General features: G+C 41.5%; 1 protein-coding gene across 12 annotated transcripts in view; it reads right to left on the bottom strand.

The window, feature by feature from the left end:
* The window catches only part of dnmt3ab (DNA (cytosine-5-)-methyltransferase 3 alpha b), a 627,694-nt gene that overhangs the window by 226,896 nt on the left and 373,636 nt on the right, over positions 1-27,162 (bottom strand). For 10 of the 12 annotated variants that reach the window (XM_087977018.1, XM_087977035.1, XM_087977038.1 and 7 more), the window contains one exon: positions 7,956-8,144. The exons of the other annotated variants lie outside the window; for them this stretch is intronic. In XM_087977018.1, the coding sequence (XP_087833144.1) occupies positions 7,956-8,144 (189 nt within the window). The remainder of the gene's footprint in view (positions 1-7,955; positions 8,145-27,162) is intronic. 12 annotated transcript variants of the gene reach the window in all.

The raw sequence follows: 27,162 nt of genomic DNA, 5'->3' as shown, positions 1-27,162 counted from the left end.
GGTCATCATACTTTGTTACTCACTTCTCATGTTGATCGACAGAGCGTGTCTCTTATAGAACATAGAACATAACAGTGCAGTACAGGCGCTTCAGCCCTCGATGTTGCGCCGACCTGTCACACCAATCTGAAGCCCATCTAACCTACACTATTCCATGTACGTCCATATGCTTGTCCAACGACGACTTAAATTTACTTAAAGTTGGTGAATCTACTACTGTTGCAGGCAAAGCATTCCATACCCTTACTACTCTCTGAGTAAAGACACTAACTCTGACATCTGTCCTATATCTATCACCCCTCAATTTAAAGCTATGCCCCCTCGTGCTCGCTGTCACCATACTTGGAAAAAGGCTCTCTCTGTCCACCCTATCCAACCCTCTGATTATCTTACATTTTAGTTTTCACATTGTATGGTGAAAGGAACATTGAAAAATTCAATGTTGGTAATTCAACAGACGTTGGCAGTGTTGTTTGAAGAGAAATATTTTTGTGGGCAATAGGTATTTTAATTCTTTATATTTGTTTATATAACTGTGTCATCAGCAGTTAGGTTTTGAGTTAGTATTTCTCTGTCCAAAGTAATTATGACAGTGATCTGTCAGATAGCAGTGATTGCAAGATTGGAGGTAGATTTCTGTCCTGTGAAAATGCCTAAATTGCTATGCAAATTACATTCATAGCATCCAAAATTCACTGCATGAAGCTATCTTTCAGATGAACCATACATATTCAAGGGTTACATGAAAAACACAGGAAAGTGGATGTAAGGAGTGCTGTAGTAGCTATGATCCTATTGAATGGTGCAGCAGGCTTGAGGGGCCAAATGGCCTACACCTGTTCTATTTGTTATCTTATTATATTAATACTTACAGCTAAAAATAATCTAGTATTGAATTGCAGAGCCATGGATGGAGTTAATGAGCAATATAAAATCATAGAATCCAAACAGTGTGGAAGTAGGCATTCGGCCCATCGTGTCCACGCCAACCCTCCAAGAGCATCCCACCTAGACCCATCCCCCTTTCCTGTAACCCTGTATTTCCCATGGCTAACCCTAGACTGCACATCCCTGGAAACTATGGACAATTTAGCATGGCCAATCCACCGAACCTGCACATCTTTGGACTGTGGGAGGAAACCCACGCAAACATGGGGAGAATGTGCAAACTTCACACAGACAGCTGCCTGAGGGTGGAATCAAACCCAGGTTCCTGAAGCTGTGAGGCAGCAGTACTAAAATGTTAAGGAATGGTGGAATTTTTAAAAGCTCTGAAATTTTGTTCTTAATGCTTTTTGTACAGTTGATTGAATTATACCTATGCAATTAATTTTCTGGCAAAAATTACTCTTGCTGAATTTATCATAAGGAGTTATCCTGACTGGAATAAGGTAGGAAGTGTAAAGATTAAGGGAATAAAGTTTAATCTTCACCATCTAAGCAGAATTTAGGCAGGACAGATTACCCACCAATTGTAGAACCACCTAAGGTTCATATAAACTGACATTGTTTTCATCATAGTGATATACACAATCTCCTATGAGGTGGTAGAAAGGACAAAAGACGAAAATAAATTGAGAACAAGGCAGCATGTGAAATTGGCAGTCCCGCTCATGGAGAGGATTAAGACTAACACCCATAGTTTGGGACAAGGTACTTGATTTTTTTTTAGAATTTCTATGGAATTTGATCAGGGCTAAATTTGATAGCTTTGCTCCCCAACCTTGAGGAGAGATATAGTTGTATTTGAGGCAGTTCAGGGGACATTCACTCAAATGATTCCAGAAGTGATGAGTTTGACTTATGAAGACAGATTTAGCATTTTTTGTCTTTATTCTCTAGAATTTAGAAGGGTGAGGGGAAATCTAATTGAGGTCCATAAAGTGCTAAAGGGATTGACAAAGTAGATGCAGGAAGGATGTTTCCTCCTATGGGGCAATCTAGAATGAGAGGTCACAGTTTTAGGATAAAGGTTAACACATCTAAAACAGAGATGAGGAGAAAATAATTCCCACAAAAGATCATGATTCTGTGGAATTCACTACCCCAAAGTGTGGTGGATGCTGGAATATTGAATAAATTTAAGGAGGAGACTTTTCATTAGTAATGGGTTGAAAGATTATCGAGAGGGGCCGGGGTGAGGCTGACATGAGCCCAGCCATGATTATATTGAACGGTGCAGCAGTCTTGATGGGCTCAACAGTGCGATTTTTGAAATTTATAGCTCAAATCGAGGTTCAGGTTGTAAGTTTGCACACTGAGCTGGAAGGCTTGTTTTCAGACGTTTCGTCACCATGCTAGGTAACATCATCAGTGAGCCTCCGGTGAAGCATTGTGTTCTGTTCTGCTTTCTATTTATCTGTCTTGGTCTCTTAAGGTGGGTGATATTATTCCAGTTCTTTTTCAAAGGGATTGGTAAATGGGGTCCAAATCAATGTGTTTATTGATGGAGTTCCAGTTTGAATGCCAGGTCTCTAGGAATTCCCTTGCATGTCTCTGTCTTAGCCTGTCCTAGGATGGATGTGTTATCCCAGTCAAAGTGGTGTCCCACAACTATGGGCACGTGGACAAAAAGGTCTTCTTAGCAACATTAGAATCAACCCTGAAAGGCTTCAGACTCACAGAAGAAGCCCAGCAGACCATCAGACAGACAGTTGCACAAACACTAAGCAGGAAGAAGGAAGGGAACATTCTCAGCACACAGGAAAGGAAAGCCCTCGAAGGACTCAGAAAAGACAGAAACATTGTAATCCTACCTGCAGACAAAAGGTGCATGACAGTCATCCTAAAAGAATACAATGCATTGAAAAGGCGAACTCACTGCTTGCAGATACTGACACTTGCCAACAGGTGGCGATAGACCCAACTCCACAACTAGAAAACTGTGTCACAGCCACATTGAAGAAACTTCATAAATCAGGACAAATTAACCTGACAGATGTCCAAAAAAAAACATATGTATCCAATACACCCTGCTTCCACGGACTACCTGAAGTACAAAAACCAGGCCTCCCCCTCAGACACATATTCTCACTCCTTGGCACACTGACATACAGACTAGCTAAGGAACTCCACTGAAAACTGAAACACCTCACTGATGACTCATGCTATTCCATTCACTCCACCCAAGAATTCAAAGGATAAAAGAGGACCAAATAATGGTCTCCTTTGATGTAACAGCCCTATTCACATCAATTAACATCAGCCTGACCAAAGAAACACTGACCGCACCATTAGAGAAACCAAGGACACAAACACCAGACAGCACCAACAAGTACAGCATCCTCAAGCTCGTAGACCTGTGCCTCACTACCCAATTCACCTTCAATGACAAGACCTACAAACAAATCAACAGGATACCCAGGGGATCACCAATATCAGGCTTCTTAGCAGACACAGTAATGTAGAGACTCAAACAAACAGCCCTCCCCACTATCCAACCCAGACTTTGGGTCCGCTACATGGATGACACCATTGTCATCACAAAACAGAACAAATTAGAGGAAACCACAACATCATCAACAATATCCTCACTGGCATGCAATTCACAAAAGAGGAAGAGAACAACAACAGGCTCCCCTTCCTCGATGTCACAGTGGAATGAACAGTTAATGTAGAACTTCAGACCAGTGTCTACAGGAAACCAACACACACAGACCAGATACTTAACAACAGAAGCAATCATCCCAACACCCACAAACAGAGCTGCTTCAGGACATTATTTAAACTGGCCACAACACACTGCAGCACCCAGGGACTACGAGCAGCAAAAGAAAAATACCTATACAGCGTATCCAAGAAGAATGGGTACCCGACAAACACAGTCCACCGATTCCTAAGCAACAAACCCAAACAAGCAGGCACAACATGTCCAGAAACCCCAGCCACTCTCCCCTACATCAAAGACATCTCTGAAATAACTGCCAGACTACTCAGACCCCTTGGCATCATGGTAGCCCACAAACCTATCAACACATTAAACAGCTATTGATGAACGTAAATGACCCAATACCAACAACCAGCAAAACGAATGTCATTTACAAAATCCCATGCAAGGACTGTAACAACACCACATTGGACAGACAGGCAGAAAACTAGCCACCAGGATAGATAAACACCAACTAGCCACCAAATGACATGACCCACTATCACTAGTATCCTTACATACAGACGCAGAAGGAGACCACTTCGACTGGGACAACACATCCATCCTAGGCCAGGCTCAACAAAGGCACACACTGGAATTCCTAGAGGCCTGGCATTCAAACCAGAACTCCATCAATAAACACATCGCTTTGGACCCTATTTACCAACCTCTGAGAAAAAGAACCAGAAATGATATCATCCACCTTAACAGACCAAGACACATAAATAGCAAGCGGGACAGAACATCAGCACTTCATTGGGGGCTCACTGATGATGTTATCTGGCATGGTGATGAGACATCTGAAAAAAACCTTCCAGCTCTGCGAGCAAACTTACAGCCTGGGCTGAAAAGTCTCCTCCAGCTCTTAGTTCTTATGTTTTTCTGGGTGGCACTGGTCATGGGTGTGAGAATGGCAACACATGATTAATCCGTACCTAATGACTGCCTTACAGGCAACATACCAGCTTCATGCTGCCTGTTTATTTCAATGATCCCTGTGTCTAGCCAGCACTAGCTGCACTGTTCATTGGGTGGGTACATTGGCAGAAGGCCCAGCTTGCTCGCTACAGTTAAATCTATTCTTCACAGAGTGAAAGATAGTCTGCACCATTTAAAGTGAAGATGCAATGTGATTGAAGCAGGTTCGTGTTCACGGTACAAAAGCCTGTGACCTGAGAAAGTTTAAAAAATGGTCCAATGGGAGTCAGCGGGTCCTTGCAGCAAAGAAAGAGGTGGGAAGAAACTGAGTATGTGGAAGGTGCAGGAACCATGTCCCAAAGAGAAATTGAGGCAGGATGAATACTTAATAACTTTGAAGAACTAGTTTTGGTAAAATCCAGTCCAAATAATAGCTTGTACTATCTGTCACAAAGAAAGCAAATTATCAAAAGTAACAAGAATTTTAATTTATGGAACAGTTCTGTGCACATTTCTACTGTTTGCTAAAGACCAAATGAACTGACATGTAATACACAGATTTGCTGAACCTACAATTCAAACATCGAGCCTCTTACCAGCGGCAAATATTAAAAATTTAGAAAAGCAGACCACTGATATTCTTAGAGTGAACAGAAAATCTAACAAGGCCCACTAACCTCCCCTATAGTACAGTCTAAAGAGAAGGCGTCATAATATGGAGAAAATAATCCTGGAGACAAATAACTCAATAATGAATCGAACTAAAACAGAACAAATATTCAGCAGGTCACTTTCAGTTATTGCAACATTATATTAGTATGTGTCAAATTACCCTGATACTGTCCTGTTACCCAGATGTCCTTATATAAGGTATGATTTATCTGGTTGGCATGTAAAACAGTATTTTTCACTGTATCTTAGTACATGTGATGATAATAAATCAAATCAAAGTCAAAACAATTTTCAGATGTTGTGCGCTACATGATTAGTGTTTTATAATGGTGATGTAAAAGACTCCAACAGAAACTTTCCCACAATCAGACTAAAATTTATTATTGAATGAAATATAATGATCGAGGTGGAATTCAATTGTGAGATCTTGCAACTACATATTCACTAAAATTGAGTAACAAAATAATATTTAGCCACTAGGTGGAGATAAAGTTACATATATTGAATGTTGAGCCAATTTAAAAGTATTTTTGAAACTGTGCAATTTTTTTTAAAAAAGGATGTATTGTGCTGATTATTGAAAGGGATTTTTAAAAATGTTATGTTTACTTATTTGAATAAATGCAAAATACTCTGGATGTTGGAAATCTGAATTAAACACAGAATGCTGGAGAAACTCAGCAGGTATGACAGAATCTGAAGAAGATTCATTCCAGAGTTGATGACGATTTAACTCTGTTTCTCTCTCATGTTGGGCCTGTAGAATTCCTGCAGCATTCTATGTGTCTGTTGAAGTTTACATATGCTGGCCCAGCACTCAAGACATGTTTCCAGTTCTGCAGAACAGTGGGAATGGGGGTCTGTGGTGGTGGTGGTGGTGGTGGTGGTGAGGGTGGGGGGGAGGCGGTGAGTCTGGGGGGAAGAGGGAGAGAAAGACAGTGCCAGAAGTGATGTGGTGAGGAGTGGAGAAAATCAACTCAGAAAAGTGACCGCTGATGTAACAAACTCAAACATTGTACTGTTCTGTGTTTGTCCTCTCAATCCTCTGGTTATCTGGCATACAATGTACTGTGTTTTGAACCATGAGGCTCCTGATCACTCTCCTGATTGTTGGAGAAGGCATGGAATGGGGGATGAAGGAAGGCTGGGAGGATAAAACAATACGTGTTCAAAATATATCAAATCTGTAATCACTCTATGCTTTGCTTTGTTCTGCGTTGATTTATTTTTTGAGAGCCAGATAGAATATTCCTGGAAGATTTATTATTTTCACTCACAGTAACCACATAAATAATGCAAAAACACTGTCATATAAAGAATGATTTTACATATTCAAGCAGATAAGAATTCTTATGGTTCATGTGAAAAATAAAATTGTAAGTGCATCCGTCTTCACCATTTCAACTGACACCATATGTACAAATTAAATCAAGCAGCTTACCATTTCCCCCAGCAAAGGAAATCTTTACTAAATTTCACTTATTGCTACAGAGAGTGGTCTGAGAAATATTCATTAATGGCATGATATTTGGAAAGTGGTCATGGATTTAACGGCACAACACAGCTAAACTTCATCACCTCATTAACATCCTTGGAAACCGTACTAAACAGTGAACTAAAAGGCCATACTGAATCAACAGTGTGAACTTTCTGAGGATACAAGCTAAAGTAATGCCAGCATCATGTAGAGAATACTCTACATTGTGAATGGCCAATCCTTTCCCAAACAGAGAATGCTTGGTGCCCTCAATGGAAGGTGGCAATGTGGAAAAGTAATCCACTCACTGACGAACACGTCTTACCTTGAAATTTCCAAAATCTCCTGAAAGCCCATGAAAAAGAACTACCAGTTCTATCAATGACCCCATTTGTGCTGCCTTTGCTTTTTCTTTCTCTGATCTCTTTTCTCACCTCACGAGTTTTCTTTCCTCAATGCTGATATTGCTGAGTCATTACTGAGCTATATCTAACTGTGAGTCGAGCTCGTGAGAATCAGCGGTGTTCTGTGATAATGGCAATAACAGCAGAGCTGTAACCTGCCCTCACACCAGTTTAGAACATTCACAGCAATGTCTCTGGATTGCATATATAGGTGGGAACCATAATTCATTCTACCTTCCTCAACGGTCAATATGGTCAATTGAAGTTGCCTTTACCACAATCTGGATGGGATCACCTAACTCTTCACTGACAGTGGATTGAACCTTTCCTCTCTGTTCAGCTCAGCCTGGCTCTGGTAACTTTACTAAACCAACTGGAGAAATTGCTTACATCTGTCTAATCGGACAATTCAAATCTACCGAAAGGGTTAATTCCCAAAACCCAACCAAATTCCAACATGTTCTTGGTTAGAGCGGCACTCCCTGGGAGCACTGCTCAGGAGTTGCTGGCCAACACTGCTCAGGTTATGGATGAGATTCCCTGATTAAAATTTCCTAAGACAGACACGATACCTTGAGTTTCTGGTTACGGAGTTAGTCTATTGGTTCCTAACCAATACCTGCTGCTACTATGTTCAGTCATTCAGTTAGTGACAGAAAGATGGTATGCTTAGTAACAAGATTATAACATCATTAAGGTATCTCTGGGCAACAGAAATGTCCTGTGATATCCACAGAAATTCCTCGGATTACTCTATGCATCCCTGCCTTATGTGCTGGGGGACAAAATTATTTACTGAAACATGTAACCCAGTAGTGTAATGGTTTAGACACTGTACCTCAGTCTGGGGGAGGGGGTGAAGATTCCCACTTCGGGGAAAATATGATATTCTTTCCATCTCACCCCACGGTAAGAGTGCTTCCTCTTGGCTAAGCAATGTAGTGGCATTCAAATGAGAAGCATCAGTGGGGTCTGCAGCCTTTTTACTCACCCTCCTACCGGGAGAAGGATACATGGAGGTGAGAGACTAAAGTGAAGGAATAAGAAGACAAAAACAGGAAAAATATAAGTAAATGAAAAGAACACCCATTATGGAACGGGGACAACATTAATAAATTCTCGCTGTTTCTTACCTACAATTGTCGATAAATATAAACTGGCACAAGTAGAAATGGTATCATTGAGACATCATCTTTTGGAGCTGCACTGCTTTGCAGGAGGCAAGCAGCCAACTAACCTATCTTCACCTCGCTTCAATCTGACCTTTGGAGAGACCACCTCCATGTTCTTTAAAATACGAACCATTGTGTAATGTACCACTTCAGCTGATCTTTTAGTCAAAATATTAATCATTTGGTTAGGCCGTGGAATAGAAGAGAATTTTCCAACACTTCTGTAATGTTGTTGCACCACTTAAAAGGAAAACATTTAATGCTTTAGGTTATTGTCATTTGAGCTCTGAGATTAAACCTGTACTGATATAGAGAGTTTACCTGGTGCTGTGAGGGCTAGCCTATGAGGCATGATGGAGGATAGAGACGGAAGTAATTAAATGAAGTGGCTGGTGCTTTGTGCACATGTAGCATGTCTAACACTTGTTCATAGTAAAATCCCATGATTCAAACCACAGCAATGTAACATCACCTTTTTATTACTAATCCATCTTTCTTATCAGGGATCATCCTGATTACCAAGTTGTGGTGTCATAATTGATTAGTTGGTTGATGTACTCTCTTCCTGAACAGAGACTGGTGAAGTGTGTAATCACTAGAGCTGCACTAAGGCATGCAGTTTACCTTAATAATTGTTTTGATCGCATTTAAGAATATCTTCATTCATAAAGATACGATGTGTAGCACATTGTCTTTGTAACATAAACATCCGAGTACTGATTCCTTCAGTAAAACTGAAATCATGCCAAAGATTCCAGGTGATGATACAATCTTTGCATGACTTCTATATAAAGATTTGACAACTTTAGGTTTTAAACAATAATTTGAAATTGAAAAAAAATTTTTTTGTAATGTGAAGTATCTTTTGATAGAGTACTTACTGCCTTTCCAGAAGGGCAGTAAAATGATACTCTTTGTATCATATGATTTAAATAATGATAACCATAAACGTGCTGAAATGCAACACATTAGTATTGCACAAGCTTATCAGAATGAATTAAGTCACATATGACTTTTTTTCCTACAAACAGACTGGTGGGCAGTTTGTTCAACTAACCACAAAATTAAGTTTCTATTTTGGATGCATGTGCATTCAAGGGTGTCCATGCTTGTGGGCGAAACATCAATAATGGTTTGAACACATGATCTGTGTGGATGAAATCCATCACAATAAATCCTAACAGAATTAAACAATTACATTTAAACTTGACCTCAACGCATAGGGGTTAGTCAGAATGATCAATGTGAAAGTTTTCTGTATTTGTACAGTGCATGGATTTCAGGAATTCATGACATGCACAACAAATAGGTTAGGCTATCTGCAGCAGCCCAAATTTGGAATATCTACCCAACTATATTACTGTATGCTTGGAAGGAATCTGGAAAAATATTCTTTCAACTATTATCATGTGACTCTGAAACCGCAGAACTGATCTGATTGCAACTATTCATTCCTTTCTTGTCCAGCCTGCTCATATTTACATGTGACATATCGGCTTTAACAGTTTCTGATTTCCTGCCTCCGCTCTCTCTTTTGCATTCTGGACACCACCAGCCCGCACCCCCGCCATTTCTGGCTCATGTCAACAATACCTTCCCCATCCACATTCCTGCATTTGGCTGAACTTGTTCTCGTATTGAATAACTTTGACAACACTCTCCAGAATGGTATAGCTACAGGAACCACTTGGATTCCAGCTACACTTGATATTTTCTGAAATACGTGGAAGATTCTTTCTTCCTGTCCAACTCAAGTTCTATCCTTCCTTTACGACAATGAGATTCTTTATTTGCTTGCCAAGTATTCACAGTAAGCCTACTTACTCCTGTAGCCACCATAACTCTACTTCCTCTTACCCACTTCCTATAATTATCTTATTCATTCTTCTAGTATCTTGGTTTCAGTCACATCTGTTCTAACAGACCAGATTCCTTATTATTGCTTCAGACACATTTTCCTTTTTCTCAAGTGAAGATTCCATTCCACTGTGATTGATAATCTTATCAAACAAGTTTTGAACATCCATTCTCATCAGCTGCACTGTCTTCATCCATCTCCTCTGATATTGCATGAAGAAACTCAAACAGGTCAGTCAAGTACAAAGACAGAAATTGCTGGAGGAACTCAGCAGGTCTGGCAGTTTCTTTGCAGAGAGAAAGCAGAGTTAACATTTTGGGTCCAGTAATCTTCTTCTGAGCTGAAGAGTTTGAAACATTAATTCTGTTTCTCTGCCCACAGATATTGCCATCTCCAGCACTTTCTGCTTTAGTTTCAGATTTCCAGCATCCACAGTTTTTAAAAAAATTTAGCTAAGTATAATCTGCCTTGAACAAATCCATACTAATTCTCTTTACTATCCATTTTTGTCAAAGTGACTGCTGATTTTCCCCAAGATTATTACTTCGAGAAGCTTCCCCACCTCCAACATTAACTGGCAAAATTGTTTGCCATTTGAATCCCTTGGAAGGCTTTTCATTGTGATAGGCATATTGAATGGGTGTTCAGCAGAAGAATGGGTGTACAGGCAATAGAACATGGAACATAGAACATGACACAGCAGTACTGGTCCTTCGGCCCTCGATGTTGCGCTGACCTGGGGAACCAATCTGAAGCCCACCTAATCTATACCATTCCATCTTCATCCATATTTTTATCCAATTACCACTTTAAATGCCCTTAAAGTTGGCGAGTCTACTACTGTTGCAGGCAGGGAATTCCACTCCCCTACTACTCTCTGAGTAAAGACAATTCCTCTGACATCTCTCCTATATCTATCACCCCTCAATTTAAAGCTATGTCCCCTCGTGCTAGCCATCACCATCCAAGGAAAGAAGTTCTCCCTGTCCACCCTATCTAACCCTCTGATTATCTTATACATCTCAATTAAGTCACCTTTCGACATTCTTCTCTCTAATGAAAACTGCCTCAAGTCCCTCAGCCTTCCCTCATAAGACCTTCCTTCCATACCAGGCAACATCCTAGTAAGTCTCCTCCGAACACTTTCCAAGCTTCCACATACTTCCTATAATGCGGTGACCAGCACTGTACGCAATACTCCAAGTGCGACCATGCCAGAGTTTTGTACAGCTGCAACATGACATCATGACTCCAAAACTCTATCCCTCTACCAATAAAAGCTAACACACCATATGCCTTCTTAACAACACTATCAACGTGGGTGGCAACTTTCAGGTACGTGGACACCGAGGTCTCTCTGCTCATCTACACTACCAAGAATCTTACCAATAGCTCAGTACTCTTTATTCCTGTTGCTCCTTCCAAAGTGAATCCCCTCACACTTTTTCAATTAACCTCCATTTGCCACCTCTCAACCCAGCTCTGCAGCTTATCTATGTCCCTCCGTAACCTGCAACATCCTTCGTCACTATCCACAACTCGACCGACCCTCATGTCAACCTCAAATTTACTAGCCCATCCTTCTATGCCCACATCCAGATCATGTACAAAAATGACAAACAGCAGTGGCCCCAAATCAGGTCCTTGTGGTACATCACGAGTAATTGAACTCCAGGATGAACATTTCCCATCAACCTCCACCCTCTGTCTTCTTTCAGCTAGCCAATTTCTGATCCAAACCACTAAATCACCCTCAATCCAATGTCTCCGTATTTTGTGCAGTAGCCGACCATGGGAAACCTTATCAAAGCCTTACTGAGATCCATATACACCACAACAAATGCTCTATCCTCATCTACTTGTTGGCCACCTTCTCAAAGAACTCAATCAAGTTTGTGAGGCATGACCTACCCTTCACAAAACCGTGTTGACTATTCCTCATCAACTTATTCCTTTCTAGATGATTATAAATCCTATCTCTTGTAACCTTTTCCAACACTTTACACACAACCGAAGTAAGGCTCACTGGTCTATAATTATCAGGGTTGTCTCTACTCTCCTTCTTGAACAGGGAGACAACATTTGCAATTCTCCAGTTTTCTGGCACTATTCCTGTAGACAATGATAACATAAGGATCAAAGCCAAAGGCTCTGCAATCTCCTCCTGGCTTCCTAGAGAATCCGAGGATAAATCCCATCTGGCCCAGGGGACTTATCTATTTTCGCACTTTCCAGAATTGCTAACACCTCCTCCTTGTGACCCTCAATCCCATTGAGCCTGTATCTCAGTATTCTCCTTGACAACATTGTCTTTTTCTAGTAGGAATACTGATGAAAAATATTCATTTAGTGCTTCCCCTATCTCCTTGCGCTTCATGCACAACTTTCTACTCTGTCCTTGATTGGCTCTAATCTTACTCTATTCATTCTTTTATTCCTGATATACCTATAAATGTAATAACTGAACTATACTATCTTGTTAAAGTTTACTACTAGCCTACAGTCAATGTGAAACATAATGACAGTCAATATTTACTGAATACAACCAAAAGCAAATTCGATTTTTTTTTAGATAGTCTCATCTTGCCAGATACATTGAGGTTTGCAATTGTTTATACTGGATCTATGTATCTCAGTTAATGCAAGTAATTAAAATTGTATTGCCCCTCGCAGCTCCACCCCCCCCCCCCCCCCCGCCCCCTGGGGAGGATGACATTGAAGGTTAAATAAGATAATGTGTAATGCACCCACATTATACATTAGCAACTTCGGTTCATCAGTTGGGTACCATGCTAGTCATACACACTGCTGTGTCCACACAGAATCCCCTTGTCTTAGTTTATTTTTCTTGCTTTTTTCTTATCTTAATGCAAAAGTTGCTATTAATTGAAAATCAGTTTAGAACATTTACAACAGCTTAACGTTTCTCCAGGTGTGATTTTTAAATACACACATTCCATCAATTTGACAGTTTTCAGAAACTTCTTACTAGTGTTCCTGTTGAACAAGTTCCTAACTGCAGGCAGGAACTAAGCCAGGAGTATTACTTTTTAAAGTGTCCAACCTCAGAAAACAAATGAACCGAGTTCCCAGCTGTTTTGAGTAGAATCACTGGCCTATTTCGGACTATTCATAGGAGGGATGTTGAAGTGCACAGATAGTGTCCCTGTCTCTGAACGAGGAGGCCTGGGCTCAAAGCCCATCGACTTGAAAGGTGTATAATAACCCCCCTGAATATGCTGATTCGCATTTGTTCCTGTAGCACAGTGAAGGTGTCCCTGTCGCTTGGCCAGAAGAGATGGGTTCAAGTCTCACTTGCTTCAAATGTGCATCATAAGAGATCCGAACAGACTGATTAAACATATTCAGGACTATTTGTTGGAGGGCTCTATGGCACAGTGGTAGTATCCTACCTCTGGACTGAGAGGCCCAGATTCAAGACCCACCTATTCCTGAGGTTTATTTTCATAGGCCAGGAGCAGCAGAAAAAGAGGTTGCAATATTGACATATAGAACATAGAACATAGAAGAATACAGCGCAGTACAGGCCCTTGGGCCCTCGATGTTGCGCCGATCCAAGCCCACCTAAACTACACTAACCCACTATCCTCCATATACCTATCCAATGCCCTCTTAAATGCCCATAAAGAGGGAGAGTCCACCACTGTTACTGGCAGGGCATTCCATGAACTAACGACTCGCTGAGTGAAGAACCTACCCCTAACATCAGTCCTATATCTACCCCCCCTTAATTTAAAGCTATGCCCCCTTGTAATACCCGACTCAATACGCGGGAAAAGGTTCATACTGTCGACCCTATCTAACCCCCTAATCATCTTGTACACCTCAATCAAGTCACCCCTAAACCTTCTTTTCTCTAGTGAAAACAGCCCCAAGTGCCTCAGTCTTTCCTCATACGATTTTCCTTCCATACCAGGCAACATCCTGGTAAACCTCCTCTGCACCCGTTCCAATGCCTCCACATCCTTCCTATAGTATGGCGACCAAAACTGCACACAATATTCCAGATGCGGCCGTACCAGAGTCTTATACAACTGCATCATGACCTCAGGACTCCGGAACTCAATTCCTCTACCAATAAAAGCCAGTACGCCATATGCCTTCCTCACCGCACTATTTACCTGGGTGGCAACTTTCAGAGATCTGTGTACATGGACACCAAGATCCCTCTGCTCATCCACACTACCAAGTATCCGACCATTAGCCCAGTACCCCATCTTTTTGTTATTCTTCCCAAAGTGAATCACCTCGCACTTAGCTACATTGAATTCCATCTGCCACCTTTCTGCCCAGCTCTGCAGCTTCTCTATATCCTGCTGTAACCTGCCACATGCTTCCTCACTGTCAACAACTCCTCCGACTTTCGTATCATCCGCAAACTTGCTCACCCAACCTTCTAACCCCTCTTCCAGGTCATTTATAAAAATGACAAACAGCAATGGTCCCAAAACAGATCCTTGCGGAACACCGCTAGTGACGGCACTCCATGAAGAAACTTTGCCATCAACTACTACCCTCTGTCTTCTTCCATCCAGCCAATTCCTAATCCAAACCTCCAACTCACCCTCAATGCCATATCTCCGTATTTTCTGCAGTAGCCTACCATGGGGAACCTTATCAAACGCCTTACTAAAATCCATATATACCACATCTACCGCTTTCCCCTCATCAACCTCCTTCGTCACCTTTTCAAAGAATTCAATAAGGTTTGTGAGGCACGACTTGCCCTTCACAAAACCATGCTGACTATCCTTGATCACATTATTCCTATCCAGATGTGCATAAATCCTATCCCTTACAATTCTCTCTAAGACTTTGCCCACAACAGAAGTGAGACTCACCGGCCTATAGTTACTAGGCCTCCACCCACATCATCTACTGCATCCGCTGCAGCCGGTGTGGCCTCCTCTATATTGGGGAGACAGGCCGCCTACTTGCGGAGCGATTCAGGGAGCACCTCTGGGCCACCCGGACGAACCAACCCAACCAACCTGTGGCACAGCATTTCAACTCCCCCTCCCACTCCACCGAGGATATGCAGGTCATTGGACTCATCCACCGCCAAACCACAACAACCCGACGGTCGGAGGAGGAGCGTCTTATCTTCCGACTGGGAACCCTCCAACCGCAGGGGATGAACTTGGACTTCACCAGTTTCTTCATCCCCCCTCCCCCCACCTTGTCTCAGCCGGATCCTTCCAGCCCGGCACCGCCTTCCTGACCTGCAGTCTTCTTCTTGACCTCTCCGCCTCCACCCTACTCCGACCTATCACCCTCACCTTGACCTCTTTCCACCTATCACATTTCCAACTCCCCTCCTCCAAGTCCCTCCTCCCTACCTTTTACCTTCTCCTGCTGAACACTCTCTGCTCATTCCTGAAGAAGGGCCTGTGCCCGAAACGTCGAATCTCCTGTTCCCTGGATGCTGCCTGACCTGCTGTGCTGTTCCAGCAATAAAGTTTCAACTTTGATCTCCAGCATCTGCAGACCTCACTTTCTCCTATCCCTACTCCCCTTTTTGAACAAGGGAACCACAATTGCTATCCTCCAGTCTTCTGGCACTACTCCTGTAGACAAAGAGGACATAAAAATCAAGGCCAATGGCTCTGCAATCTCCTCCCTTGCTTCCCAGAGAATCCTAGGATAAATGCCATCAGGCCCAGGGGACTTATCTATTTTCACCTTTTCCAGGATTTCCAACACCTCTTCTCTACATACCTCAAAGCCATCCATTCTACTTATTTGTGACTCAGTATTCTCATCGACAACAATGCCCTGTTCCTGAGTAAATACTGAAGAAAAGTATTCATTCAGTGTCTCCCCAATCTCTTCCGCCTCCACACGCAACTTCCCCCTACTATCCTTGACTGGACCTATTCCTACCCTAGTCATTCTTTTATTCCTAACATACCTATAGAAAGCCTTAGGGTTTTCCCTAATCCTATCGACTAAGGACCTTTCATGTCCCCTCCTTGCTGCTTTTAGCTCTCTCTTCAGGTCCTTCCTGGCTACCCTATAACTCTCAATCGCCCCAATTGAACCTTCACGTCTCATCTTGAGATAGGCCGCCCTCTTCCATTTAACAAGGGATTCCAATTCCTTATTAAACCACGGCTCCCTCGCACGACCCTTTCCTTCCTGCCTGACAGGTACATAATTATCAAGGACACTCAATAGTTGCCCCTTGAACAAGTTCCACATATCATTTACACTCTTGCCTTGGAGTCTACTTTTCCAAGCCACACATCCTAAGTCATGCCTCACCGCATCATAATTTCCCTTACCCCAGCTATAATTCTTGCCCTGTAGTACACACTTATCCCTCTCCATCACGAGTGTAAAAATCACCGAATTATGGTCACTATCCCCAAAGTGCTCACCTACCTCTAATTCTAACACCTGGCCTGGTTCGTTACCCAGAACCAAATCCAGTATGGCCTCACCTCTTGTTGGCCTGTCTACATATTGTGTCAGGAAACTCTCCTGCACACATTGAACAAACACTGACCCATCTAACGAACTTGAGCTATAGCTTTCCCAATCAATATCAGGAAAGTTAAAGTCCCCCATAACAACCACCCTATTACTGTCACTCATCTCCTGAATCACCTTCCCTATCCTTTCTTCAATGATTCTAGGACTATTAGGAGGCCTGTAAAAGACTCCTAACAGGGTAACCTCACCTTTCCTATTCCTAACCTCAGCCCAAACTACAGCATCTCTGAACAGGCTGAAAATATGCAGGACTATTCAAAAATTGACTGGACCAGACTTCATTTGGGCAGACTTTGTAGTATTCACCAAGCACTTGGCTCTTAGATGATTGTTAATTTCTGAACTCATGGTGGCACCTTCTCTGCTGAAAACGCTAATGATGAGTTTGCATTTTGCACCTAAAGTCACCTTGCAGTTTGTAAATTGTCCGTTCAAAAATAATGCAAGTTACTCTGCTCTGAGACCAGTAAGTTTACTATTAAATTTTTTATATGGTATACTTATTTATTTCAAAGTTAGACAGGTAAGAGGAGAATTGGGTAGCAATATTGAAATGTTTAATTCTATAGCATTATTATCTTTCTCTTAGGTAAAGAGTAAAATTGCCAAATAAAAATATTCATTTGAAGCAGATCCATATATTTGTTTAGTGGAATAGTTATCAGAGTGGTTATGATTAACTGGCAAACTCCAGTAAATATTAATGCTTGGAGAACTCTTTCAATGCAGAACCGTATGTTAATTGGTGATTAATTACTATTTGCAGAAAGTGTTGAATTGAAACTGAGGTAAAATTAGATTGGAACAAAAATATTGCATTATTTTTGAACGGACAATTTACAAAACGCAAGGTGACTGTAGGTGCAAAATGCAAACTCATCATTAGCGTCTTCAGCAGAGAAGGTGCCACCATGAGTTCAGAAATTAACAATCATCTAAGCAATTATATCGAGGCTGTTTCTGCTCAAGACTGATCTGTAGCATATCACAGATTGAAATTGTGACTTAAAGCTGAAGTCTGCTGAGGACAAATATTGTTGCCATAAATTTGTAGAATTTTGCAGCACTGAAAGAGGCCATTTGACCCATTGTGTCTGTACCGGCCCCTGAAAGAGCAACCCAGCTATTCCCACTCTCCAGCCCTATCTCCATAACTCTCTAACTTCATCACTTTCAAATATATATCCAGCTCTCCTTTGGAATCATCTCCATCATTCTCCCAGTCAGGCGCATTCCAAATCCTAACAACTCTCTGGTTAAAGAAGTTTCTCCTCATCTCCCTCCTAGCTCTCTTGCTAACAATCTGTAATTGTGTTTCCTACTTCCTGACATACCAACCAGTGGAAACAGAATATCCTTCTTCACTCTGTCAATGAGGTCACCTCATAAGCTACTTTGCTCCAAGGAAAATAAGCCCACTTTTTCTAAACTTTCCTTATCTAAAGGCCCTCAGTCCTGGTATCATTCTCGTAAATCTCCCTTGCATTCTCTCCAGGGCTTTAAGATCCTTCTCTATATAAGGTGCCCGGAACTGAACACAATGCTCCAAAAATGGTCTAGCCGATAGGGGTGTAGCATCACTTCCTTGCTTTTATACTCCATGCCTCTATTTATCAACTCAAGGATCCTACAAGCCTCTTAACAACTGTTCCAACTTGCCTGGCCACCTTCAGAGAATCATGCATGTCAACCCAAGGTCCCTCACAGTTGTATCATTGAGCCTGGATTGTCTCTCTGCATTTCTTCTATTGAAATGCATTGCCTCACATTTTTCTGCATTAAAATTCATCTGCCAGGTGTCTGCTCATTTCACCGACTTGTTAATGTCCCTCTGAAGTCATTCAGCATCATCCTCACTATTCACTATTCTCCCGAGCGTAGTGTCATCTGCAAATTTAGAGATTATGCCCTTCTCCAAATCGTTTATATAAATCAGAAAAAAATAAGGCTCCAAGGATCAGTCCCAAGGGAAGGCTACTGTCAAATCATTTCCAATCTGAGAAATGCCCATCTATACCTATTCTCTCTTTCCTATCTTTTAGCCAACTTAGCCAGATTCGAATTCCTGACAGTCCCACCAATGACTTCTGAAGGGTCTCTGGACTGAAACATTACCTGTGTTTCTCTCTGCACAGATGCTGCCAGACCTACTGAGTTTCTCCAGCACTTTCTGTTTTTGTTTTAGTTCCACCACAACAGTGCACAAACAATTCCAGAAAAAGTAAAGTTCTCACAGTGTATTCTCAGTGTTTGGAGAAATGATGTTAAAAATCCACACAAAACCAGGTTATAGTCCAACAGGTTTATTTGGAAGCAGTAGCTTTCAGAGCGCTGCTTCTTCATCAGGTGCTTCATCAGAAGGAGCAGCGCTCCAAAAGCTAGTGCTTCTAAATAAACCTGGCGTTGTGTGATTTTTCACTTTGTACACCCCAGTCCAACACCAGCATCTCCAAATCATGGAGAAATGACGTATGCTCTCCCTGGTTCAGGAGGCTCTATCAAAATTTTCATTATATTCTCATCAAATAGTACTGCATGGGAAAAGATGTTGACAGATAACATTTTGTGAAACTTGTCCCCAGCTGTTTTGAGTAGGATCCCTGGTCTATTTCAGGACCACTCAAAAATTTATTGGAGCAGATCTCGTTTGGGCAGTGAACCATAATTTAAATTGAAATGTTGTCAAACTATTCCCCGTTCCCAGTGTAAGAAGGCAGTGGGCAGATGGAAGCTGTCTCTAATGCGTCTTCATGAGGAAAAGCACAAAGTAAAATCAGAGGGAATTTTTTGGAGTCAATTAACTTACTCAAGAGTAAATGGGTGATGATATATATTTGCTTGAAGTGTTTATGTTTCAAATCATGTGCTTTTTTTGATTAACTTGTGACATTGCTTTTATTTGACATGGCTTGTTCTCACAGCTGTTGCTAATCGGCACTATAATACAGTCTCTTTTAAAGAAAATTATGTTATTGTGCTTTGGTAGGACTTTGAGAAAATACAGAGGCCATTACTTTCCAGAGGCCTCCTCAAAATTAAAATAATATTTCTGTATTTTCTCACTGACTTGACAGGGTGCATGCTCTGTCAGAGAATATTAACTGATGTTTATATTGTTCTTTTGAGAACTGACTAAAGTTCTTTCTGGTTTCTGAGGTGCTGCTTGGATAAACTAACATTAAAGAACAGAAATGAATGTGGCTCAAGCAGTCAAGGGAAATATGGTGGGATGATGTATGTAATGTGGAGATGAAATCCTCTTCTGATTGAGCCAACAGCAGGAATGTTGGATGGAGAGCAGGATGGCCTGTGACCCACTCGGCAGACTGACAGAGACAGCCTCCTGTAATGTGGCTGCAAGACCTGGTACATGAACCCATGGCACTACAGACAAGAACTTACAACTCAGCACTATGACGACTTGAAAACTTAATGGAAAGTAGCAAAACTCCTGCCCTACAGGAGTTTTCAAAACAAACCTCAGAGTTGTAATTTCTTTGTGGTTTTTATAGTAAAAATGAAGGTCTAAAATTCCTCTGAATGACAGATTTAGTATAAAAATCAGCAAAAGAAAATGCCATGAAAATGTAAAATCAAATATTAAATTGTAATTTAATCCACTGTCTCCATACGTTCGGCTATATTAAAAGGCAGATTCTAACTGAAAGAAAAACATTGTCTGAAATTTAAGACTGATTTTGATCACTGTATTAGTCACATGCCATTTTCTTAGGAAAAAGATGAAAAGACACCAACAGAGACAATGGATTTCCTGGAACTGTTCATAGCCTCAGTCACCAAGGAGGATTGAGCTATTCAGAAGGTAATTGCCTGGACAATAAAAATTAATTACCTCAGCTGTAAGTTGCTGAAGAGAAGCTGTGTGAGACACAGCTGGATCTCCATATTCATTGGGATATATAAACAACTTGGAGAGAGATCACATGACAACCTTTCGGAGTGGATATGAGAATTGTGATCTGGAGTGTCAAGTGAGTGTCACTCTCTTCATCTCTTCCCTTTCCCCCACCTCACCCTAGTTCTAAACTTCCAGCTCAGCACTGTCCCCATGACTTGTCCGGACTTGTCCTACCTGCCTATCTCCTTTTCCACCTATCCACTCCACCCTCTCCTCCCTGACCTATCACCTTCATCCCCTCCCCCACTCACCTATTGTACTCTATGCTCCTTTCTCCCCACCCCCACCCTCCTCTAGCTTATCTCTCCATGCTCCAGGCTCACTGCCTTTATTCCTGATGAAGGGCTTTTGCCCGAAACGTTGATTTCGCTGCTCCTTGGATGCTGCCTGAACTGCTGTGCTCTTCCAGCCACACTAATCCAGAATCTGGTTTCCAGCATCTGCAGTCATTGTTTTTACCACCTTCATACCCCACCTAATGCTCTGAACTCCACCTTTCTAAGAAGAAGTGTCTCCACAGAGACAGAGAAAACAAGAGCAGGAGTCGGCCATTCAGCCCTTCGAGCCTGCTCTGCCACGCAATAGGTTCATGGTTGATCATTCAACACAGTATCCTATTCCTGCTTTCTCCCTATTTCCTTTGATCCCTTTGTTCTCAAATGTTCTCACTGTGCAGGACAACATATGATTTCCCTTCTTCAGTCCCTGCTGCACCTGCTCGCTTACTTTCAGTGACTGGTGCACAAAGACACCCAGGTCTCATTACACCTCCCCCTTTCCCAATCTAACACCATTCAGATCATAATCTGCCCTTCTGTTTTTGCTCCCAAAGTGAATTATCTCACATTTTTCCATATTACATTTAACCTGCCACTCATTTTCCCCCTCACTCAACTTAACAAATCACAGTGAAACATCTCCTCACAGCTCACCCTGCTACCCAACTCGAGTCATCTGCGAACTTGGAGATATTGTATTTAAATAAAGTAAGTAAAATAAAATGAGTTCTAGTGAAAGGTTGCTGGATGTGAAACATTAACCCTGCCAGCCCTGCTGAGTTTCTCCAGCAATTTCTGTTTTCTTTCAAATATCACATTGAGATCCCTCACCTAATAATTGGGAATCAATCATTGATTCTGTGGTACCTCACTAGTCACAGCCTGTCTACAAAAAAATACTCATTTATTCCTATCCTTTGTTTCCTGTCTGCTAAGCAGTTCCCTCTCCACATCAGAACACTGCTACAACAGGCAGAGACTTTCTGTGAAAAGCCATTGGGTTTTCTAGGTCAGTGAGTCCGAGTGAAAAGAGAATGTACCTGCCATGAATGAAAAGGCTGAGTGAGAACCAAAATATCCACACACAATCAGCAACATTTTATTGACTTTGCCTTTTTGTCTACATCTGACCTGATCAAATTCAAAATCCTAAGGTTGTATTTATTTTTTGCATGTTTCAGGACTGTGCACATCTGTGTCCATTTGTGTGAAGTAGGATGTATTTTTACTTTTTGCCTAGATGTATTTCAGCACTAACATGTCTAACTCGAGAACACCTGTCTGGTTTCCATCTTGGCGAGTGCACATCATCAGGTACATATTAAATTGGCAATGCAGCACCCTTTGAAAATGTAATACCTCTGCTACCCAAATAAGGAATGGGAGTAAAAGGAAAATCATTTCATCATTCCCCACCTGGTCAGAATAACTTTCTCTGTTTTGTATTTATTGCTTTTTTAAAAAAACGAAAGCAGAGACTACAGGATCTCAACTCACAAATAGTCTTATCATTAATATTCTATGGTTTGTTGCATTGGTTAAAAGATGGAATCTGAATTCACTATTGTCAAATCAAATGCCCCAGCGACTCAGCATTCTTTCCAAAATAAAAATGCCACGGTGGGTTAAAAGTTGTCATGACTACTGCCTTTAAGTACATGTTTTTGTGTAAAATTAAAAATAAAATATTTTATAATCTATCATTGTTTATAATACAAGTTGGTTAAAAGTTCAACACTGTGTGCAGAGGAAAATGTACCCTTTAGTGTTCTAAAAGCAGAAGAGCAGCAAAAGCTAAACAACATTTCCTTAATGACAGTCCTTTCAGCATTTGAAATGTAAACATCATTATTTGTATTAATATATCAATTTACCAGCATTTCAGTTGTTTAGGTGAAATCTAACAGCTGCTTTTAATCTTAATTACCAATAACGAGCAAATATCAATTTTCAAGGAACATGTGCACCACACAAATGCCAGGCAGTGACTATTTTCAACAAGAGACAGTCTAATGACATTCAATGGTGTTACCATCACTGAATCTCCCACTATCAACAGCCTGGGGTTTACCATTAACCAGAAACTCAATTGAATTTGCCACATAAACACATTGGCTACAAGAGCAAGTCGAAGGATGGGAATACTGTGGTGAGTAACTCACCTCCTGACTCCCAGATCCTGTCGACCATCTACAAGGCACAAGTCAGGACTGCGATGGAATACTTCCCATTTGACTGGATGGGGGCAGCTCCAACAACAATCAAGAAGATTGACACCATCCAGGGCAAAGCAGCCCACTGGACTGGTACCACATCCACAAACATCCACTCCCTCACATTATCCCCCCCCCCCCCCCCAGAACACTGTGTAGCAGCAGTGCATACTATCTACAAGATGCTCTGAAGAAATTCACCAAAGATCCTCAGACAGCACCTGCCAAACCCACGACCACTTCCATCTAGGTGGAGAAAGGCAGCAGGAACCTGAGGGCATCACCATGTGCAAGTTCCCCTCCAAGCCAATCACCATCCTGACTTGGAAATAAATCTCCATTCCTTCACTGTTGCTGCGTCAAAATCCTGGAATTCCCTCCCTAATATTATTAAGAGTCGACTTACAGCGCATGGACTGCAACAGTTCAAGAAGGCAGCTCACCCCCACCTTCTCAAGGGGCAATTAGGGATGGGCAATAAATGCTGGGCCCAGCCAGTGAAGCCCACATTCCATGAGCAAATAAAACACAGTTCAGTAAAAGTTCGCAGTAGACTGGAAAAGTTATTATGATGATTGACATTGTGGAAAGCAAATTATTATCGCCGTAATCAGACAAGGTATAGGCCAGCTGAAGTGTTCTTTTTGACACTGCTAACCCAGTGGAATGTTTGGTATAGGTAATACTGTTATTAGAAAAAGAGTTACATTCTCAAGCATCTCAGTCCTAGATTTTCAATTTTTCTGTGTTTGCCTGAGGACAGTGTAGAGATCATGAACTGATAACATTCATTCAACATAACCAAAGAATAACCTTTCGAACAATAATGGAATTGTGTACAGTAATTCATTCTATATTAGTAATTTTCAAACCTTGTTGCACATAGACTATTCAGGCTGGACAGAAGTTTCCACTCTGAGAGATCACCTCCAGGTCTGAGCCCAGTCATTCTCCCTGACCACTGTGAAACAACTCCACAGAGCACCGGGCAAGGATGGCACTATCTTCTGAGAAACCAATGAGGTGATGTTGGGTTCCACCCTGGAGAGATTCTGTCTTAAGTCAAGCCCTTTGTTCAATTGGTTGCTGTTCTATGTTTTCAGTCCCACAGTGTGTGCTGTAACAGTAATATAATCCTTGCTTAAAAAAGAATTCTAAGAGCGTGGTGCTGGAAAAGCACAGCATCCGAGGAGCAGGAGAGTCGATGTTTCGGGCATAAGCCCTTGCTTCAGGCTATGCTTTTCCAGCACCACACTGTTCGACTGTAATCTGTAATCTCCAGCATCTGCAGTCCTCACTTCCTTCTCCTCAAACAAAATTGTCTATTTTGCGATATCACACAAGAGTTCAGTTCTCAGCTCAGCCTGCTTTGCATTTTAAATCAGTACAGACGTGGAGATCCACCTTATATAGTTCTGCTCTGCTGCTTAGGTATGCTGTATGTTGGAGCAGAGAAGTGCAGAAAGAGACCATTCAACCCATCACGTCTGCACTGACCCTCTGAAAAGAATCCTGCCCAGATAATGCATCCCCCCCATTGCTATAACACAGCAGTTACCATGGATAATTCACCTCGGCTGCACAGCTGTGGATCGTGGGAGGAAACTGGAGAACCCAGACAAAACCTATGCAGACACAGGAGGAATGTACAAACTCCACACCAACAGTTGCACAATGCTGGAATCAAACCCTGGGTCCCTGGCACTATGAAACAGCAGTGCTAACCACTCAGCCCCAATACTATCAGAAAATACTTTGAAAAACAAACAACTATCACTGAATTTAACAGCTGCAATTTAACACCAATTCTGGGCGCGATATTTTTTGGAAGGTATTCCTGTCCATGCATTATATCTGGAGGAGAATGACTGAAATGTTACCAGAGATAAGGGGCTTGCTTAGGGTGTACACTGTACTGCATACTGTACTCTGTTGAAATATTTCGCTCGCAGATACAACACGTATTCAATATTTCACTAACAGAAATTAGATAGATGAAATAACTTGATTTATTAATATTTTCAGGAATAAATATTGGCCACAACATTAAGAGAACAGCCTTGGTCTTTTTCAGATAGTGCCTTAGGATTTTCTACATTCAGGTGAGAGGGCAGTGAGTTGAAGTCAAAGCTGATCTCCAATGCAGCACTTCCCTGGCCCTGCACTGAGGTGTCAGCCTGGATTATGTGGTTCATTTTCCAGAGCAAGACTTGAACCCACAACGTTCTGATTCAAAAGTAAGAGTGTGCCAAGGACAACATCTAAGGAAACCAAGTCCAAGATCAATTTTCAGTGAAGTAAAGAAGTTCTCCTGTTTACCATATTTGGTTCACATTTTAAAAAACGATTTACTTTTAGTGTGCTGATGTGTTACTTTGTACAGAGAAAAAAACAGCAACTGGCTTTCATAGCTTGACCTGGTTGGTTTTTCTCAAAGTTTGAATGGACATTGCTGTGTTTATGCTGAGAAGTGTTTTGCTAAAGTTGCACTATCTTTGATGTTGGCTTACTCTAATTCCTGGCACCACTTCTACTCTTTACAAACCTGCTGTAATGATTACACTGCATTAAATCATATACATAGACAGACCCAAAGAGAAACGTGATTTGTGTTGCAAAGTTCAGAATTCCCTCGGCATCGCAATAAATTAATATGAACTGAGACTCACGTATATGAAATGTGAGATTCTAACCATAACACTCACTCTGAGCCAAGCCCTTTTTCCCAGCTGGGCCTCATGAAGAGAATACTGTACCAGATGTGGGACAGTTTTATTCATAACTTCAAGGATTGTTTAAAAATGGTGTTATGGCCAAAGATGAGAGATATATGAGGAAGGTTTTCAAGTCAACCCCAAATTGTGTACAATATTTGTAGTGTTATCAGAGGCAACCACACAAGATCATACTCAGGAGAAAACGACTGTTTTAGAAAGATTGCACCCCATTTGAAGTTTATGAGAGAGCTGCAGGCATCTAAAAGCATGTTGCACTGCAACAAATCAGGTCAGTGCAGCAGCAATCGACAGGGTTCCGAAGGCACCCATCTCTGGGTTAATGTACATGCTCCTCCTTGTATTCCAAAAACTAAAGAAAAATGAACAGCTTCACACTGGTTTATGGCAATCTTTTACACTAGTCAATGCCTGGATTAAAAAGAGCGATTTGTGTGCTCTGGTCTTTTCCCCGCTGCATATAATATCTAGGGTTCAACCACTTGTGGGGAACTCTGCGGTGGATATTTAAACAGTCTCTCACCTGTTCTGGTCAAAGTACTGGATGGTAATTTCAAAGACTCCCTGAAATTTGTAATAGTGAGTCCACAGTCCCTGCTTCATCTCCTCTGTCCATTTTCAGGTTGCAACCTGGCATCCATGAACAGAATGGTAAGCACTCTCAAATGCTTCACAGAAATGAGTTTGCACACACCTTGATTACTGCCATGCAAATGAAACAGAGTGACAGCTTACCATGAGGGGAGATGGTGCTGTAGTGACAATGCCACTGGACTAGTAATCCAAAACTGTAGGTTAAGGTTTTGAAGACATGGGTTCAAATCCCATCACGGTGAAAATTGAATCCAACAACAATGCAGAATACAAAGTTAGCCTAATGGTGATGGTGACAATGTAATCCCTGTTGATCACTCTAAGAGGGAAGAAAAATATTGGCTTTACTGATGTCCTTTAGCAATTTGAGGGGATGTGAACAGCCTGTCCCAGCCTTTACTGAAACCATGAGGCTTATACTCGAGGAGATGTAGGAAACGAAGAGTAAGCACATGAAAATTAGAATGTGCTTATGAAGAAATGTTTTGTTGATTTTCTGTTTTTCAGTTAGATCATTTAAATATGGCTCTTTTGCACCATTTTACCACCTTGTTCATTCTTGGTCTCGTGGTGGCAAATCATTTTTTCAAGTGTTTGCTGATGCATGGGAAGAGATGAATTGACGTGGACCAATGAGATATTGTACAAGGAAGGAATGATAGATTACAAGACTATCTCATGCAATTCTCCCAACTTTCCTGCAATGCTCATGTCAGCCAGTGGTTGAGAAAGCTTATCCCAAAATTGGAACATTTGGATG

Source organism: Chiloscyllium plagiosum, unplaced genomic scaffold (assembly GCF_037043375.1).
Source record: "Chiloscyllium plagiosum isolate Xiang-an unplaced genomic scaffold, Cpla_swu_hap1 HiC_scaffold_3, whole genome shotgun sequence".
Taxonomy (NCBI): Eukaryota; Metazoa; Chordata; class Chondrichthyes; order Orectolobiformes; family Hemiscylliidae; genus Chiloscyllium; species Chiloscyllium plagiosum.
This window is presented reverse-complemented; position numbering and strand designations above follow the sequence as displayed.